The 19,517-nt window shown below is 39.5% G+C and overlaps 2 protein-coding genes across 5 annotated transcripts; one reads left to right on the top strand and one right to left on the bottom strand.

The window, feature by feature from the left end:
• Positions 1-1,217: 1,217 nt before the first annotated feature.
• rac2 (Rac family small GTPase 2) lies at positions 1,218-6,883 on the bottom strand. Its single transcript, XM_086033578.1, has 7 exons — positions 6,772-6,883; positions 4,799-4,870; positions 4,454-4,571; positions 4,321-4,383; positions 3,179-3,338; positions 2,508-2,644; positions 1,218-1,415 (listed from the first exon to the last, which is right to left on the bottom strand). Exons 1-6 carry the CDS (start codon positions 6,804-6,806, stop codon positions 2,514-2,516), a joined length of 579 nt encoding a protein of 192 aa, XP_085889704.1. The 5' UTR covers positions 6,807-6,883; the 3' UTR covers positions 1,218-1,415; positions 2,508-2,513.
• Positions 3,188-19,298, top strand: cyth4b (cytohesin 4b). 4 transcript variants are annotated; one of them, XM_086033574.1, is made up of 13 exons: positions 3,200-3,417; positions 11,180-11,262; positions 11,329-11,399; positions 12,061-12,124; positions 13,336-13,454; positions 14,457-14,537; positions 14,654-14,766; positions 15,719-15,867; positions 16,336-16,447; positions 16,547-16,623; positions 17,472-17,543; positions 18,181-18,335; positions 19,004-19,298. In XM_086033574.1, the coding sequence occupies exons 1-13, from the start codon at positions 3,366-3,368 to the stop codon at positions 19,089-19,091; spliced, it is 1,236 nt and encodes a 411-aa protein (XP_085889700.1). In that variant the 5' UTR covers positions 3,200-3,365; the 3' UTR covers positions 19,092-19,298. The 4 variants fall into 4 exon arrangements, with proteins under 4 accessions (XP_085889699.1, XP_085889700.1, XP_085889698.1 ...); XM_086033575.1 differs by lacking the exon at positions 3,200-3,417 and adding an exon at positions 8,718-8,745; XM_086033572.1 differs by lacking the exon at positions 3,200-3,417 and adding an exon at positions 8,580-8,745 and having other exon boundaries at positions 16,336-16,623.
• Positions 19,299-19,517: the final 219 nt, after the last annotated feature.

Raw genomic sequence — 19,517 nt, 5'->3', positions numbered from 1 at the left:
ACATTTTTGAGTACAACTTTTTATCGTTATGAAAATGAAAACATATTCCCAAAATAAACCAGTTGTATATTTTTTTAGAAAAAATTGTAATCTGATGAAAATAATTTCAAGATACGATGTATGTTTTAGAGGAAAAAGTGTTCATATTAACAAAGTGTATATTTTCAAGAGAAAAAAGATCTTATATCTTCTTGAGAAAAGTCCATTTGTGAGGAAATTTCCGAGATAAAAGGTCAGATTTTTGGTTTCAAGTCATCTTTTCTAGAAAAAAAAATATTTTTGAGAAAAATTTCAAATTTCATTCTTTGGAATAAAGTTGCAATCTTAGGAGACAAAAAAAGTTGTATACTTTCTATAATATTGTTGTAATCTTACAAAAATGAAATTCTATATTTTCAAGGTAAAATATTGGATTTTTAGAGAAAAATATTTTTGAGGATCAAAACCACATTTTAAGATAAAATAAACTTTGTCATCATGTCATAATTTGAGAAAAAATTATATTGAGAATAATAAATCGTAAAAGTTAAACTGTTGTATATTTTTTAGATGTAATTTTAATCTGATGAAAAGTAAATCACATTCACATTTTCACATTTTATTCATATAGCACTTTTCATACATAAAAATGCAACTCAAAGTGCTGTAAAACATTCAAAGCAAGTCGTGATTAAGTACAAGGCAAATTGTTGTGTTTTAGAGGTAAAACTGTTTTAATGTTAACAAAAATAAAATTGTATATAAGAAAAAAATTCCCACTTGAGAATAAGTCAATTTGAGGAAATATCCTTGATAGAAAGTCAGACTTTTGGGTTTAAGTAATTTTTTTTTTTTTTTTTTTTGAGAAAAAAATCAAATACTCTTATGAATTCCATTGCAATCTTAGTTGACAAGAAAGTTGTATATATTCTCACAAGATACACGACTACCGGTATTCTTGTAACATTACTCATTTTACCACCCAAATATTGTACTTTCGTCATGTAAACTCGCTTTTTTTTTTCTTGAAAATGTACAACTTTTGATGAAAAAAAAAAATTAGTATGTTACAAATAATGTATGTTAGAATGAAGCTATGCTAATTTACTGTCTCACGCGCGCGCGCACACGCTAACGACGCGGTTAATCACTTAGCAGGTGACTTGCGTTGGTGGCAGATGGCAAGGACAAATTGAGATGAATGTGAGGCATCACGGCGACCGTTCATCTCTAGAATAACTGCAGACTCATTTTTTAATCACAAGAAGTATCATTTATTATTATTTTGTAATACATTTGACTGAGCATCATTGCGGAGGTCTGACACGGCTTCACACCAGCTTGGCTGATGTTGCCAATTTTTTGCATGCATTCGAAAATTCCATCGGATGTCCAGCCAGTTCTTGAAGAAGGCGGGCGTCACTTGGTTTTGTGGCCTAAAAACGGGAAAACAAAAATGTGCAATTCCTGGAGGAAAGTTACCACTTTTTTTAAGACCGATACCAGTAGGGGTATTCACTCCTGAGTACTGACTGATTCCGATATCAAGTACCGATACCACTAGTTCTTTAGAGCATCAAATTTCAATGAACACAATGACAGATAATGGTGACCAAAGGCCTTTCTGTGATGATTTGCTGATGTGTCAAATGGAGGCAGTGTAGCGCCAACTACTGGAAAGGAGGACCAATGACAATTCTTTATTTAGGTATCAGTGGCTGGTATTGGCATTCTTCATGAGTACCGATACCTTGAAATAAGGAAAGTATCAGTCCGACTCCCCCATCCCTATTTTTCTGAATGGAAAATATGAAGCATTTGTGGTCCAAAAATAAATTAAAAAAAAAACAAAACAAAACACCAACTTTGCTGTGCCAAATGATGGAAAAGCAAAGTGTTTTCCTGCATAATCCTGGAGAAACAAATTATTCCTGCATTTCCTGGCCGAGTAATGAAACAATTTTACTTACAGAACAATGGACAAATGATGCGTTTTCTGATCTATTAACTCATTCGCTGCTATTGACGGACTTACTCGGATTTTCACAGCCCAGCCATTCAATCCCAGGAATGTATTTATATTTTTTTTCAAATTTTTTTCAAACGTTAGGGTAAAAGAGGGTCTGAAAATGTCTGGCAGTGAATGAGTTAATGAAAAAATTAAAAACATTTTCTGTTTGGTTACTAAAACAAACAAAAAAACCTTACGTCTTTTCCGAATAGTGGAAATGTGAAGTGTTCAATTGTCTACGATTGAAAAGATATAACATAATTTGGGCTATTAATCTTAAAAAATCTGGCCTACTAAGGAAAAAAATCATACAGTATACGTGTATAATCACTATGTGTTCTGTAATAGTATGATTAAAAAAATTAAACATTTTCTAGCCCAATAATGAAAAGGAAAAAAAAAAAATTTGGTGATGTGTTTTGTAAGTGTTTTGTGGTGCAGTACTGAGGGAAAAAAAAAAAAGTATTTTATTGTGTGTTGATTTTTCTAGTGTGCGAATGTCCAAATCAAAGGTCACCTGAAGTCAGATGATCGTGCAGGGCTTCTTCTTGACTTTGGTGGGCTGAGGACAAAGAACGGCCCGGATGGCTTCGTCGAATACGGTCTTCAGACCTCGCTGAGTCAGCGCCGAGCACTCCAGGTACTTGATGGCATCTACGGTCGCAAGTCAGTATTTGCTTTCAAACTAGGGCTTCAAGCAAAGGTTCCAGTTCCATGTTAAGATATCTAGCCATCAACGGGGTTTCAAATTAGGGTTTAACTCAAGGGTAGGGTTCCAAATTATGGTTTAAGAAACAGTTAGGTTTTCAAATCTGAGGAAAGTTTTCAGATTAGGGTTTTAAAGCAAAGGTTAGACTTTCAAGTTAATATATCAAGCTATTGATGAGGTTTCAAGGCAGAGTTGGGTTTTCAAATTAGGGCTTCAAGTCTGTGTTAGAGTTGCAAGTTAGGTTATCAAGCCATTGCTAGGATTTCAAATGAGGGGTTCAAGTCAGTGTTGGGGTTTCAAATTACGGTTGTTAGTGTTTCAAGTTAAGATATCTAGCCATCAATGGGGTTTCAAACTGGGGTGTTAAATCAAGGGTAGGGTTTTGAATTAGGACTTTCAGCAAGGTTAGGTTTCCAATCCATGCTTAGGGGCGCAAGATGAGGTGTTGAAACAGGGGTTAAGGTTTAAAGTCGTCGCACCTATCTCCTTGGCCAGCGCCAGACCTTGCGGGTAGGTAATGGGTGCCAGTTTCTTGTCCTTGAGCTTGTCCACCGTGTCCTTCTCGTCCCGCAGGTCCAGCTTGGTGCCCACCAGGATGATGGGCGTGGACGGGCAGTGGTGGCGTACCTCGGGGTACCACTGCCGCACAAATGCCGCAACGTTACCATGGCAACACGTCGGCGCTCGACCGCCATTGATGGGCAAATAAACACTACAGGTATTCCTCAAAAACATGTTTTTGATATCCGGCCATTTGAGTTTGGAAAACAAAAAAAAAAAAGTCCAATACAACATACCACATTTCTACTATAATATGGATCAATATGGTAAAGACACGTCCCACTCATTTTCCTTTTGAAAGTCTTTTTTTTTTTTTTTTTTTTTTCTGACATGAATATTTGAATTATTAGCAGTTGTTATGAGATTTGAACCACGGTTAGAATTTTCAAGTCAGGCTTTCAAACCAGGGTTAGGGTTTTAAAGCCATCATTAAGGTTTTAAAGTAGGGTTTTGAGCCGGATTAGGTATCTATTTAAGGTTTCAAGACAGGATTAGGGTTTTAGAGAAGGGTTACAAGCCAGAGTAAAGGTTTGAAGCCGTGACTAGGGTTTCAATTTCGGGTTTCAGGACAGTGTTAGGGTTTTAAATTTGGGTTTCGAACCAGGGTTCGTGTTCATGTTTACGTTTTTAAAGTAAGGTTTCAGGCCAGGGTTATATTTTAAGACAGTGTTATGGTTTTAAAGTAGGCTTTTCAGACCAAGGTTTCAAGACAGAAGTAGGGTTTTGAAGTAGGGTTTCTAGCCAGGATCAGGCTTTGATTTGGGGTTTCAAGTTGGAGGCTTCAAGCAAAGGTTGTGGTTCAAAAGTAGGATTTGAAGACTAGGTTAGGACTTCATATCTGGCTAGCATTTTGAGTTTCAGCTCAGGTTTGGGGGGTTCAAATTCTTTTTTTAGATTTTGTGGTGTAAGGCTCGGATTAGGGTTTCAAACGAAGGTTTAAAGCCTGGATTAGAGTTTCAAGGCACGACCGGGGTGTTGAAAATGAAGAATAAGACTATGAAGGCCTTTATTGATCCCACAGTGGGGAAATTTTCAAAGCATGTAAGCATGCGAGCCTCACCTTAGCTCTGACGTTCTCGTGCGAAGCAGGGCTCACCAGGGAGAAACAAATCAGAAACACGTCCTGCGCACACATGCATGCCGATGAGCGTGTGTGTGCGCGCGCGTGTGTGTGTGTCTTCGCGCGCGCGTACCGTCTGCGGGTAGGACAGCGGCCTGAGTCTGTCGTAGTCCTCCTGCCCGGCCGTGTCCCACAGGCCCAAGTTGACCGGCTTGCTGTCCACCATCACGTTGGCCGAGTAGTTGTCGAAGCTCAATGGGGGGGGGGGGGGGGGGGCGGGGGGGGGAAATAAATAAATAAATAAACCAAACGACACATTTGACGATTCTTACGCGTCGTCACGGCAACCCGGTCCAGCCTATCCCAGCTGACTTTTGGCGAAAGGCGGACTACCCCCTGAACATTTGAAATCCCAACCCTACTGAAAATATTTGTGTGTTTGTGTATGTAGACGTGTGAATATCGCGCATGTACTCACACAGTGGGGATGTATTCCCCCGGGAAGGCGTTGGTCGTGTAGCTGATGAGCAGGCATGTTTTCCCCACGGCCCTGGAACACACACACACACACACACACACACGCGCGCACACACGCACACGCACACACACATGCGCGCACTTATATGGCACTGTGAAAAACGTCACGTGCGCGTTCGTGTCAGTGCAAAGAGGAAGTGGAGTGTGTGAAAACAGGAAGTGGCGAGATCGACGTGTTGCCATCGCACCTGACACACAAGCTCCTATAGACGCTCGTTTTTTGTTTTTTTTGTTTTATGTCAACGACGGCACAGGATGTAAGAATGAGGTCGATCTTGGTCGCGAGTCGACTTGTTAGCGCCCGAGGAGATGTCGTTGCCATTCGCGCAGATGCAACCAAATTGCTTAGCCGAGGCACGGATGGTATTTGCATGACTGAATCGATCCACAAGTTGATGATGTCATTGGATTGATCAAAACCGTCTTTTCCAATAGACCAAAAAATAAAAATGAAAATAAAAATAAATCATCCGATTGCAAAATGGACTCCACGTATGTGTTAAGGTGAGCTGGTGTTTTACACTAGTGGTTGATTCCATTTTTTTAGTTAGTTAAGTTAAAAACTGGGTTGTTTGTTTATGATTTGCTTAGTTAGTTGGCCAGATTTGTATTGTATATTAGTAAATATATGTATTTCATTTATTTATTTGGTTGGTTGATTGGCTAGATGTTCGGACAGTAAGATCCTCAATCAATCAATCAGTCATCTTAGGCAGTTCGTTACCTAGCCAGGCAGTTAGTCGGTTAATCACTTAGATCCTTAACTAGTCAGTTAGATATATTTTTGGTTGGTTCATACGTGACGGACGATCGTGATTTGAGTCGTTTGATTACCCGACATCAGGCGGAAGTACACGCCGAAACATGTCAGGTCATTAAACGACCTAAAATCCCGATTGTGAACCAACCAAAATATAGATAACAAAATATAGATAACAAGGAAGACAAAATGAACTTAATACAACTAGTCAGTTAGATAGTTAGTCGGCAATACCCTTAGTCAGCCAGTAAACAGGTTCATTAGTTAGGCAGTCAGTCAGTCAGTCAGTTAGTTAGTTAGTTAGTTAGTTAGTTAGTTAGAAAGACCCTTTGCCAGTCTGTTAATCTGTTAGTTTGTTAGGCTTTCGGTCTGGGAGACTCTAGGTTAGTTAGTTAGTCAGTCAGCCAGTCAATCGGTTAGTTTAGTTGGTTAGTCAGTTTAAACAGCTCAATTACCAGTTCTATAGTTAACTGGTCAGTACACTTCAGTTCGTTAATCATTTGATTGGTCAGTCAGCCAGTTGTTCTGTTAGTGCGTCGGTCAGTTCGTTGTTTGGACACTTAGTCGGTTGGTTAGTCACCCAATTAGTTAGCCAGTTCATCACGTTTGTTAAGTGGTGACAAACATGTTACGTGTAAATTGGAAGAGTCAAATAGATCAAAAAGAATAAACCATGTGGACAAAAAGTATTGGGACGGCCACAGGAAGTGAAAGGGTAAAGAGCAGGAAGTCTTACGTCGCGACCGACTTTTTGCTCCATTTTATGACGTGCCTTCAACTCACAGTTCTTCCATAGCAAACTCATCCGAGCACCGTTTCTTTCAAAGCCGACTTTGTGTCGAGAAAAGGAAGTTGGCGAAAGTCTTCCCCCGCAGTCGAAGCAACCGCCGTACGATTGTCCTCAAATCAGAAAATTCCCGACTATTCATGAGCCATGCATGTCATCCAGCCAGGAAGCATCACGATACTTTTGACCACAGTGTCCAAGTCAAGCTCAGATCTTGTAAATCGACTCTGCATCGAGACGCGCGCACGCACGCACGCACGCACAAGTTCTTACAAGTTGAGAGATGATCGCGCAAAAATCATGAATGTTAAATTGAAGCGGCAAATTAATCCAAAATCATTAGGTTGAATAAAAATGAAAGTCGTACCCGTCTCCTACCACCACACACTTGATGGCCTGCATGCTGCTCCGTTTCGCACTCAACACACACACACACACACACACGCACCCACACACACGCACACACAGACGAGCTTCCGTGTGACACCACAGGAAGTTGTAACACACAAAACACACATGCGCACTTCTGCGTGTGTGTGTGTGTGGGGGGGTGTTTTTGAAAAATTTTCTCTCTCTCTCTATATAAATATATATAGATATAGATATAGATATATAGATAGATCGATATGTGAGATGAAAATGTAAATAAAAAAAGATAATAAAAAATAATTTAAAAAATATTTAAATATTCAATTACAAGCAAATATATAAGCATCCACATCATTTTTAAAAATTGAAAATACAATTTGATTTTATATATTGATATATATTAAAAAGCATGTACTAAATATATCACTAGTTTAAGTGTATTATTCATCGTTAAAAAAATCATTGGAAATATGATATCGTCACACTTTATTACGCAAACAGTATTTATGTCGTTTTACTATTCTGTATCTCCAGCTCAGTTTATTTTTTTTGTTTGTTATATTCAAAATATATAAATAAAAAAAAAAAAAGGCTTCAATCTAATCATCTCTTTCAATTCTCTTTCCAAACAAAAGGTGGCACCCCAGTCATTATTTGGTCCAATTGTGCGAGACGTCATATTTTCCTTATGAGGATGTTTGATTTTTTTTTTTCAAAGACTTTTCAAGCGACTTTGTCCTATCTCTTGTAGATAAAAATCTTTGATCAGAATGGACAGCAGGCGCGCTCATACTTTTCCGGTGTCATTGCATCATTTGGCGGTTACATTTGAGCACTTGCTGAGCACTTGCTGAGCTTGACGTCATGACGACCACAACGCCCACTTTCATCACTTCCATCAGACAAATTGACAATGCTGAAAAAGCATCGTCCATCCACCCATACATCTCAACGTCCATGCGCCCATCCAGATCATGTAGCTGCAAAAGTGTGAACACCCTCTTATAATCACAGATGTGGCTGTGTTCCAAATTCACCCATCATATTCAAAGTCATTCAATGCCGAATCAGTACACAACTGCCGCCATTTATAGTGCCCCCGATTAACATGTGGAATTTTTAACTCGAGTTTGGAACCCAAACCCTAATTTCGAACCCTAACCCAAGTTTAAAACCCTACTTTGAAACCCTAACCCTAGTTTGAAACCCTACTTTTGAAACTCCAACCCTAGTTCAACACCAGACTTTGAAACACAAACCCTAGATCGAGACACTTCTTTGAAACCCTAACGGACGTTTGAAACCCTACTTTGTAACCCTAAGCCTACTTGGAAACCCTGTTTTAAAACCCTAACCCTAATTCAAAACCCTACTTTGAAACCCTAACCCTAAGTTAAAACCCTACTTCGCAACACTAACACTAGTTTAAAAGCCTACTTTGAAAACCTTACCCTATTTTAACACCCTAACCCTAGTTTAAAGCCCTCCCTTGAAACGCATCGTTGTTTAGGTTATAGGTCACATGAATGGTGTAAAAAAAAAAAAAAATTAGAATTAATTATTTTTTCATTGCTTCATATCACAAAAAAGGGCATTTGAACGGGGGTGTGGAGACTTTTTCTATCTACTGTTTGACTTTCTCAACAGCCTCTCAGCTTTGTTTGGAAGAGAACAGGAAGTTACAGCTGTAATATGATGTTGTATTATTTAAAAAAAAAAAAAAGCTACAAACATTTCACAAAAGGCGCAGCACATCATGTTCCACTCTGAGGCGCAGTCAGTGTTTTTTATTATGAAAGGGTGACTTCCTGCTGGGGGGAAGGAAGCGGCGAGCTTGCTGAGCGCGTCAGTCATTCAAGTGTCACTTTGGACGCTTGGTGCTGATGCAGCACCCACATCAGCTCGCTCTGATTTTGGAATTTGTCACATTGAGCTTTTATTTTGGTGGAGCTCATGACAGACGGCCAAATGGGTAAGAGACATTTTATTCTTATTTTTTTTTTGTCTGTTTGAAATGTTTTTTTGTTTTTTTTTGCTCTTGATTTTTCCTGCCTTTGTCATGTAGTATTTTTATTTTTATTTTTACTTGAGTTGTCTTTTTTATTTTGAGCTTTCCCCACCTGATTTTTTTTTTTTTGCTTATTTTTGTTTGAAATACAGAATTTTAGAAAAAAGGTTGATGCCTTTAAGTTTACAACAAGATTGTTTTTCTACATCAGAATTGTCAGAGTCCAGGTTTGGTTTAAAATGTTTTTTAAACATTTGATGATGTACATTTACTATTATCATTTTGTTAAAATGACAACTTTTCAAAAACGGTTTTATTGATTTTGTTGAAAGTTTTGTTTAAAAGAATGAACTTACACTGGATTTTTGGGGGGTTTAATTGTTTTTATTTTGCTGCTTTGTCTTGTTTTATATAATGTTTTTTCATTCTAAAGTTTAGAATGGAAAATTACAATACAGTATAAATACAATGCGAATTATAATAATGCAAATAGAATAAAACTGAAATGGGGAGGAAAATCATTTTCAGGGATGATCATTTTAAACCAAACCGAGGTGATAAAAAAAAAAAAAGATTAAGTTAAAATCTAGAGTTTAGATTGTAAACTCTAAATACCCACTTGGATTTTTACGTACATTAATTTTCTTTTTTACCATCCCTGTCCGGTTGAAATTGACCATTCTTAAACATTTGTTCCAACATTGTTTTATTTTAATAATTCCGAATTTAACATTTTGTTCTTTTCAATCTACCATAAACAAATCAGAGAGCACAGAGCAGGCAAACATAGACTTTTAAAGTCAAAGCAATATTGATTGCAAAAACTGGTAACACATTCGTCTACCGTCTCTACAAAAACGGTCAAAAGTGTAGAGACACTTTCTAATGCTGCTCAATGAGAAAGTGTCTCTGGACCTCTGACTAGGGTAGGACAAAGTAAAGTGTGCTGTCATTTTCTCCATACGGCGGCTATTTAAACGCTGCTGCTTCTTCTTCCTCCTGATGTGAGCAACATCTTCGATGACTTGTCATGTGCTGGTGTGTGTGCGCGCGGGCGCGCGAGTGGCTGTGTGCGTGTTGCACAAACAGCACACAGGAAGGGCGTTTTAGCTCGTCGCTTTGTCGTTCACAAAAAGAGAGCATCTGCCTCGAGGAAATGCAGGGATGATCCCATGATCACACCTCCAACGTAAAGAAGTTCATACAAACCAGTCCTGGACCGACTGAGGGACATGTTTGGGTCAGGTTGTGAGACGTTACTGATGCAAAAGGTCATATAGGATGTGGGCGAGCATTGGCAAAATTTGGAGTGGTGCGTCAATAGATCCTTCAAGTGGAATGCATTTTTTTGTTCCATGACAGATTTTCAATCTCGACTATGAGCCAGAATGCTGTTTTTGTCAGAAAGTTTTGTTTTTGCTGTGATGATAAATGATCATTTCCCACATTTTCAGTCTTTTGCTCATGAATATTGATTAAAAATCTACATATAAATGTTAGCACTTTTTTTTTTTACATTTAAATTGGATTTTTCATTTTTGAATTGTGTTTTTATAAAAATGAACGACATTCTGTTCAAAAATCACCATTTCATTTTTTTTATTTTCATTTTTCTGGCTTTGTTGTGTTTAACATAATACATTTTAAATAGAAATTTTGGCAGATTTTTTTAAAATGAATTTTAAATTAGAATTGTCATAACATTTTTGTTGCCTTTCTCTTTTTTGAAATTATGATTTTTACTACATTTTTTTGGGGGACGTTTCATGTTTTTTTTTGGCTGATTTAAAATAATGAATTAAAAGACTTTTACATTCAAGTTTGCTGCCTTGGTCTTGTGACCATGATTTTTATATTAGAATTTTGGGGGAGGAATTTAGATTTTTTGTTGTTGTTGCCCTTGTTTTTTTTTTTTTTTTAATTATTATTTTATTTTATTTTTTTCAATTTAAATGTAAACCTGATTTTTAATTCAATGTTTGCTGCCTTTTTATCATGTTAAAAATGATGTCATTTTGTATTTATTTTTTGTTAAGTATTTTTTCTACCATTGTGTCATACCGTTATTTCATGGTTTTAAATATCTGTATATAATTTCACAGTTTTCACCATTAGCATGAAATATTGTGAAACAAATAAACACATGCAGCTGTAAAAACAATCTTACATGTTCAATTCCCAAATATTAATATTAATAATAACAATCCCCTTTTGTCGTGAAAGTTACAGCATGTTACAGTGTGATGACATGTTGTAAGGTTTTTGGGGGGAGAACTGTCTTTTCTTCTGTGTTTGAAAACGCTGCCACTGCATAGTTAAGGATTGTCATTAACTCACTGCCAGTGACGGCTGTAGACGTCAAAAGAATGACCAATCGACGTGACCTGTTGTGTTGCAGTTCTGTCAGATTTCACAGCAGCCGAAAAGTTGGAGTTGGAGAGCATCAAGATGCACAAGAAAGGACTTCTGGATGACATCCAGGTACAATCTCACATGTTTGACATGGCAAGGTCCATTTCACCAAGACTTTTTGTGGTGTGTTTGCAGAAACTGAAGGAGGAGATTGACAGCGTAATGACCGAGATTCTCAACTTCGAGTTGGCCGATACTGAGGAAAGGTAGGCCAGTCTGTCATGAAGCGACCTACAAAAATTGGCTCGGAAGCGACCCGTGGACTTTTTTAGGGTAGACAAGGCTAACATGACTATACGCACACAAAAAATCCTCAAGAAGCCATGCTTTAAAAGACAAAGTAAGTCTGCTGGTTTGGGTAGAAGTGGCCGTTTTAGGCTCAGTTCATCCAATTTACCAGGTGTCCGAAATTGTCCTAAAGATTTTGTCGTACAGATTTTTTTTTTTTAGCTAGCTCCCAAATTTTAACCACATATGCTCGACCGATGAGTGCATGAGTTGAAATAAATTTGCCTGTTTGGCATTGTTTGAAGATGATCTTTGATGACTTACAAGACCCAAAAATTGCAAAATGGAATTCAGTAAAAATGTCTTTGAGTTAACCCACCCAAAAGTCTCAAGAGCCTATGTCGGAAAAGACACATGAAGTCCGACATTTTGGTTCAAAGCAAGCATTTTAGGACTAATTTCTATGGGTCCTTCAAAGACGAACTCGTCCGGGAAATTTGGTTCAGTTGCTTCCAAATTTGACCTATACCAAACAGACGGGCAACTCCAAATTTCCAGCCCTTCGTATTTTCATATGAGTGGAGTGCGCCGCAAAGTTTGAGGACTCGCCATCAAAAACCGTCTTGTGATTTCTTGCAGCCGAAACATGGGAAGGAAACAGTTCTCCAATGGGAAGAAGAAATTCAACATGGACCCCAAGAAGGTGAGCGTCAAAAAGTCTGTTGCGGTGTACGGAACGTTTTTCTGCAAAGGTCTCGCATGTTTTTGCCTCCGTCTCAGCAAAGCGACGACTTCCTGTTTAGCATGATGATGCCTCGTGTGGTGGTTTCCTCCGCGCTTAAAACATCACAGCGTTGTTTGCATCCTGGAAACTTGGACAAAAATAGACCACTTCAACATGTCAAGGGACAAGAAAAATGGCACATTTTGCCCTTTTTCAATCTCTGGATACATAGCAATACTTTTGCCCGCACAGTGTACTGTTTTAGCATAGTAAAGTAGTTTTATTTGCGCTTCATGCGAAAGCGGAACAGGATGTGATTTTAGGGAATCGGAATTACAGAAGTTGGTCCTGTTCATACATGAGCAGGAGATGAGATCATAGCCAAACAAAAAGGGTTCGGCGACCTCCACCAAGGCACCAACAGCTGTAAAATGACCAAGATGCTACGTAAACACAATTGACATTTCCAGATTTAATCATATGAACTTGTTGCGTTTACACTGGGGCCCAAAGATGCAATCTGGATCAGATCTGACTCATTATTACCCCTCCTCGTGCACTTTCAGTGCTCAAGGGACTCTCCCAAGTCTTCAACATTTGTAAAATCAACGATTATTAACTAAGATCAGTAATAAACATTTTACTTTTGGCTGAGGTGAAAGCAAAACAACGAGTTGTTTACACTGCAGCAAAATGCATAATCTGGATCAGATCTGGATTAATCTTGGTTTGTCATTCCATCCCCCCCTACCCGCAGTAGCAAATTTTCTGCATTTTGTGTGTGTGTGTGTTACCAAAAAGAAATTTGGTAGGTTTACATTTGACTGAGGTACAAGTAAAACAACTTGTGTTTACATTGTGGCTAAATGTGCAATCTGGATCAGATCTGGATTAAGCTTGATTTATCATTTCATTGCGCTTACAAACAGTAGCAAATTTTGTGTGTATGTGTTAGCAAGAAGAAATTTGGTAGGTCTGTCTTTCAAGAGTTAGACCGACAAAACAGTCTCCAGTGCCAATGCTCAAAAAAGCACATGAAGTCTGCCATTTTGGTTTGAAAGTGCCATCGTAAAGTCATTTTGGGCCATTTTAAGGGGCCCTTCTCCAAAGACAAACCCGTCCCAGATATTTTGTCCATTTGCCACAAAATTTGAAACCTTGTATTGTACATGTATGTGCGTATGGTTCAGGGTGTACATTACCTGGTGGAGAACAAGCTATTGGAGAGAAGTGCAGGATGCATCGCCGACTTCCTCTACAAGGAAGAGGGCCTCAACAAGACGGCCATCGGGGAGTTCCTGGGAGAAAGGTGATGAAAAGAAGTTGAACTACGTCTACCAGACAGATGGACACGCCAAATTGTAAACTACCTGTATTTGGTGTTTGGTCAAGGCATGTGGGGTCACACCTGCCAGCCAAGTTAGATGCTTAACCCTGAAAATTTGGCTCAGTAGAAGAGCGTTTCACCAAGTATAATATGAATATCTGTAGGCATGTCGGCAAACCCACCAAAAAAGTCTGTAGAAGCTATGCCCAAAAAGATACAGCAAATTTTCCATTTTGCTTCCAGGCAGCAGGTTAATTTTGGCGTCTTGAGGTGACTTTACAGTATGAAATTTGGTAGACTTGTCTATCATGAATAGACCCGCAAATCGGAAACGTTCAGGTTAATATTGGCTTGTTGTGTTGAAAGAATGAAACTAAATTCAGCCCCTCTCACAGGTTTGCCTAAGCAGTGTAAAAGTTGGTAGATTTGTCTATCAAGAGTAGACCCACAAAAAGTCTCAAGAAGCCAAAAACGCACAGAAAATTTTACCAACATAATGCTCCCTTAAATTGGTTCACTGGCATACCCCGTAGACATTCCCCCCCCCCCCCCCCCCAAAAAAAATCTCGGCCCTCAAAGCCAAGTTGACTTACCAACATGAAATTTGTCGATCATGAGCAGACCCTCAAAAAGTCTTCAAAAGCTATACCCAAAAGGATAAAGGACATTTTCTATTTTGCTTGGTAGTGGCCCTTTCCTCAATTTGAAAAATGCCTGAAGAATAAATTCAGCGCCAGTTTGACTTGGCGGTATGAAATTTGGTAGACATGTCTATCATTAGTGGACCCACCAAAAAAAACTCAAGAAGCCATGCCTGAAAACACGCAGGAAGTCTGCCATTCTTTTTTAAGTGAACATTTTAGGTTCACTTTGGCTGTATCCAGGAATCCTTTAAGACAAATTACCAGAGAATTATTTGTCTGATTATTCCTCGGTGAAGGAAAAAGTGCAAAATGTTCCATTGTCATCTTGCTTTTTCATCAGAGACGAGCTCCACCTGCAGACTTTGAAGGCCTTTGTAGAACTTCACGAATTCTCTGACCTCAACTTGGTCCAGGCGCTCAGGTCTGTATCGACGTGCTCTTGACGTCGCCTCGTTGACGTCAGGCTACGACAATCGCACTAATAACGTCACGCCCCGATGATGTCACATTTAACGCCGCCTGTCGCGAACCCGGCAGACAGTTCCTTTGGAGTTTCCGTCTGCCCGGCGAGGCCCAGAAGATCGACCGCATGATGGAAGCATTCGCCGCGCGATACTGCGAATGCAACGCGAACGTCTTCCAGTCCACCGGTAAGATTGAGTTTCAAGTTGGACTTTTCTTTACCGCGTTGTGGATTATGTCGTTGGGTTTCAGTTGGGCAGCCAAGGTGACGCAATGACTCACTGAGGGCTGGCCATAAAATGACGTGAAATCAAATGAAGAAACAAATCTAAGTAAAAAAGCGGCGACCATCTTCTTTTCTAAACTGCCCAAAACAATTACCTCAGTGTGTTTTGGTTTAGTTGAAGGAAAATTTTGGTTCATCCAGTTCATTTGTTTTAGACAGTGACACGGCACCTTCATTGAACAGTTGCCACTTGGGAACCTTGGCAGATAACCAGTAGCTGCCAACATTAGCGTTCTAAAGAATTTGACCCAAGGGTTGCATAAACAGGCTGAACAAAAGGGGTCCAAGGATTGACCCTTGAAGGATCCCCACGTCATGGCCACTTGATCAGATTTAAAACTTCGAAAGGTCATACTAGGTTGCTCAAGGTCAACTTTAAACTTTACTGCCTTATGCGCACTCACAGTCAGAGTCATAGTCACAGTCACACGTCATCGTCCATCTCATGTACCGATTTGCTCGCTAACAGTCGGTCAGCGTGATCAGTCGTCACTGACGACTGGCGGCGTTTTGCCCACTTCGATCGAGGGCTCACTCCTTCAAATCATATCTAAGAAGCACGGTGTCGCAATAATCTCTTGATTCTTCACATTTCAAAATGTCGCTTTTTCCTTCTGAGTGTGTTGGACGTGTTGTCCATATGTGTTTGCAGTTCATTTTTAGAAACGCCGACTGTGGGCGCTGCAATAAACAATGACTTGTCAGCCATGTTGATTGTGTGCTTGTCAGTGGGAATACTTTTTTGTGCGTGAAGCGTTTTTCTTTGGAACTTTCACTTCTGTTGGTCTGGGTCTCTTCCTCCGCGGCTGCACGTGCGTCCCGCCGATGTCACTTCCTGTGTGTGCCCGCCACAGACACGTGCTACATCCTGTCGTTCGCCATCATCATGCTCAACACCAGCCTGCACAACCCCAACGTGAAGGACAAGACCACGCTGGAGCGATTTGTGTGCATGAACAAAGGCATCAACAACGGCCGCGACCTCCCCGCCGAGCTGCTCTCGGTAAACACGCCAAACACGCCAGGCGAAGTCTTTGCAAAGTTGCAGCTCGTTAGAGTGTACCTAATGGAGTGACCCGGCCGCATTATTACGTTAATAGTAATCACATTATGTGTCATATTTTAATTGTAATTATAATTCAGCTTTACTTGATATATTTTGAAATCTCCTCATTTTTTGTTGTTTTTAGAATGATTTATTTTTTAATCGAATTCACTTTGTAAAAGTTTGTTTTTATTTTTATTTAGCAGTATCGTTTATATTATTTACATTTTATTGACTTCAGTTTTCATTTCATCACGTTTGATATCTATTCATTTTGTCATATCTCTTTATTATTATATTTATTTTCCTTATGGTGTAGTCTTAATAGGTCATAATATTTTTTGCATTGTATCTACCTTGCACAGTACATTTTTGTGACTTGTTTTGCCATACTTTCCGTTTACCTTCGTCATTTTTTGGTCTTAGAAACTTTACGAGAGCATCCGCAAGGAGCCGTTCAAGATTCCCGAGGACGACGGCAACGACCTGACGCACACGTTCTTCAACCCCGACCGAGAAGGCTGGCTCCTCAAACTCGGTAAACGTGCGCGTCCTTCCCTTTTCAAGCGTGAGCATTTTCAGTTTTTCCATGATCGTTTTTTTTTTTTTTTTTTTTTTTTTTGGTCTTCTTTTGAAGGCGGCCGAGTGAAGACGTGGAAGAGGCGATGGTTCATCCTGACCGACAACTGTCTCTACTACTTCGAGTTCACCACCGTAAGGCCTCTCTCCAGACACTTCCTGTTTGCGAGCAAGCGACAGCGCTTATAAAAAGTCTTCACACCCCTGTTCAAATGAGAGCAGGATGAATCATTTCAAAACGTGTTCCACCATAATGTACAACTCAGTTGGAGAAAAAAAAAAACATTCAAGATGGGAGTAAAAATAACCAATTTGGTTTCATAAGTGTACACACCCTCCGGGATGTGGCTGTGGTCAAAAGTAACCAATAACGTTCAAACGCATGTTAAATGAGTCAGCGCACACATGCCAGTATTTCAAGTTCCTCTGATTTCCATCAGATAAAGTTTGGCTTTTCTAGTAGGCTTTCCTGACTGATTTTTGTTTGCTTTCTAGCAGAAATTTTTCTACAAGCACTGGAATGATTTCAAGTGTTTTTTTTTTTTCTTTCTAAGATAAGTCAGTACAGCCGGTACTTGCCAGAAATTCCTGCAGCTTCTTCAATGTTGCTGGCGGCCTGTCGGCAGCCTTCCTTTCCAGTTTTCTTCTCGTCTTTTCGCTCATTTTGGAGGGACGTCCACCTCTTGTGCCACATTTTGTCCACTCGATGATGACTGTCTTCACTGTGTACCATTGGTATACTTCAAATTCTTTTGTACCTTTCTCCCGGCTGATACAAACATGTCAGGTAAAGCATAGGAGAGCAACAGAAGTTTATTTGGGGTTATTCAGTGGCACTTGAAATACCGACATTTAGTTAACATCAGTTTGAGCGCGAGTAAATAATCGCAAACATCTCCTGTTATAAGAGGGGTGTGTAGACTTTTTCTGTCCACGGTAGCTGGTTGGCGTGCTCCTGATCGTTGGCTTTTCCCGCGGGGCAGGACAAGGAGCCCAGAGGCATCATCCCTCTGGAGAACTTGTGCGTCCGAGATGTCCCCTTCCCTCGCAAACCTGTGAGCATTCGGCACACGACACGTCAAACACGCAAAAAGCACAAAGAACTGTCGGAAAGGATGGTTTTTATTTAGACTCATTTATTTCTACCATAAATATTTGATATATCTCACATGCTGTATCCTACATTTTTTATTGATCCAAATATTTACTCATTTTGAGAAATGTTTTTTCATTTTTTGATTTCAATCGTATAATTTGCATTTTATTCTATTTTTGTATTTTAAATGATGTATTTCACATATTTAAAGAACCATAAAGAGACATTTAAAAATTAAAATTGCAAAAATCTGAATATAATTGACACATTATAAATGCATTGTTTTTTTCAAACAAAAAGAATTAAAACTTTTTGCCAATTTTCCACAAAACAATTGGGGGGAACACTCCACAATATAGCCCCTAACAAAAAAAAAAAAGAAAAATAAAACAAAACAAATCTTATTTTATATATAAATAAATTTGAGTTGAATTTTACATAACTTAATTTAGTATTTAATCATTTTGGATACGTTGCAGCTGTATTTGAATTTGTCTACGCATTTCGATTCCCCCCCCATTTTAATGCAGTTACATTCCCCCCCCCCCCCCTCCAATTTTTAATTGTTTTGTGTAATGTGCTGTTGTGGGTGCTAGTACTGCCTGGAGTTGTACAACCCCAACAGTCGGGGTCAGAAGATTAAGGCGTGCAAGACGGAGACGGACGGCCGTGTGGTGGAGGGCAAGCACCAGTCGTACGCCATCTGCGCCGCCAGCGCCGGCGAGAGGGATTCCTGGATCGACGCCATCAGGTAGCCCGCAAGCCTTCTGAGTCAAATGCAGGACTATTTTCAAGCAGCGTTTTTTTTTAATTTATTTATTTTTTTTTTTTAGGCTTTACTCGGGTCGGGAAAAAAGTGTACCAAGTTGGATAAGTCCATCACAAAGAAAGATATTGTTTTGAAATCAGCAAATAAAAAAAAGCGCATTCACAATATTTACATGTATTATTGCCTTCTCATACATACAGTACTGTATGCACTACGAACAAAACTCATTGGCAGCCAATTATAGGGCTCAGGTATTGAGCAATCTTGAAAACAAGCAATCCAGAAAACAGGTGATAGATTGCCGTGATTGATCGTTACCTGAGCCTTGAGCAACAAAATGGGTTGGTAGTTGGGTGCACACCGTAGGACATATTCTTGTCAAGAAAAATTGGGACATGACTTTGCCTTGAACAGCGTTTGCTAAATTTGCCTTGTTAAGTTAGTATGAAGTCTCTTATGTTCACTTGCCTATCGGTGTCCTTTTGTCCATTTTAACTACTTATGTTCTCATACTTGTTCAAATGAACACGTGTGATCGTACGAGCACATTCGATGCTAATTTTGACTTTTGATCAAATATTTGGCAGGGATGGAAGTTATTACACTAATAAGGGTTGATCTCATAAAAGTGATCTCTATTGATATCGAAGGGCGAGCATCACCAAGGACCCCTTCTACGACCTGGTGTCCCAGCGCAAGAAGAAGCTGATCAAACAGAACCAGAACCAGCAGGACTGAACCGGACTCTGGTCAATAGAACACGCAACTGGTGGTCCGATGGACAACCCGATGGAAGTGGGGCCCGATGGACAACACCGCGCCCAGATGTGTGCCAGGATCAACCCCCGCCCCGTGTATATGTATGTATGTATGTATATATACATATATATGCACTGTATGTATATGTATATATACTGTATATGTGGGTTTTTTTTTGTTGGGGGGGGGGGGGGGGGGGGGGGGGGATTTTGTGACAAATGAGGGTGGATATTTAAACGACCTCTATCTGGGTTAAACTGTTCATCACTTCCTCTTCTGTGGTGCAAGCAGCTGAGGAGTGTTTTTACCGTACTTCTGCTTTTCTTACGCACACTCTGTCTTCTTAAGAAATGCATTTTTTGACAAAATATTGATACTGTGTATAAATATACAAAGATTGGTCTT

Source organism: Filicampus tigris, chromosome 6 (genome assembly GCF_054856515.1).
Source record: "Filicampus tigris isolate MCC_2025a chromosome 6, RoL_Ftig_1.0, whole genome shotgun sequence".
NCBI classification, from domain to species: Eukaryota; Metazoa; Chordata; class Actinopteri; order Syngnathiformes; family Syngnathidae; genus Filicampus; species Filicampus tigris.
The sequence above is the reverse complement of the archived record's forward strand: the minus strand, read 5'-3'. Positions and strand labels throughout refer to the sequence as shown.

What these genes read in the sequence shown, in the direction of transcription:
- rac2 (XM_086033578.1), bottom strand. Translation starts at nt 6,806, where the DNA reads ATGCAGGCCATCAAGTGTGTGGTGGTAGGAGACGG. An exon ending in TGTGTGGTGGTAGGAGACGG is followed by an intron (nt 4,871 to 6,771) that starts GTACGACTTTCA and finishes TGTGTGTTCCAG; the next exon opens with GGCCGTGGGGAAAACATGCC. An exon ending in CGCTGTCCTACCCGCAGACG is followed by an intron (nt 4,384 to 4,453) that starts GTACGCGCGCGC and finishes ATGTGTGCGCAG; the next exon opens with GACGTGTTTCTGATTTGTTT.
- cyth4b (XM_086033572.1), top strand. An exon ending in GGGGAGTTCCTGGGAGAAAG is followed by an intron (nt 13,455 to 14,456) that starts GTGATGAAAAGA and finishes CTTTTTCATCAG; the next exon opens with AGACGAGCTCCACCTGCAGA. An exon ending in TCCCCTTCCCTCGCAAACCT is followed by an intron (nt 17,544 to 18,180) that starts GTGAGCATTCGG and finishes TGTGGGTGCTAG; the next exon opens with TACTGCCTGGAGTTGTACAA.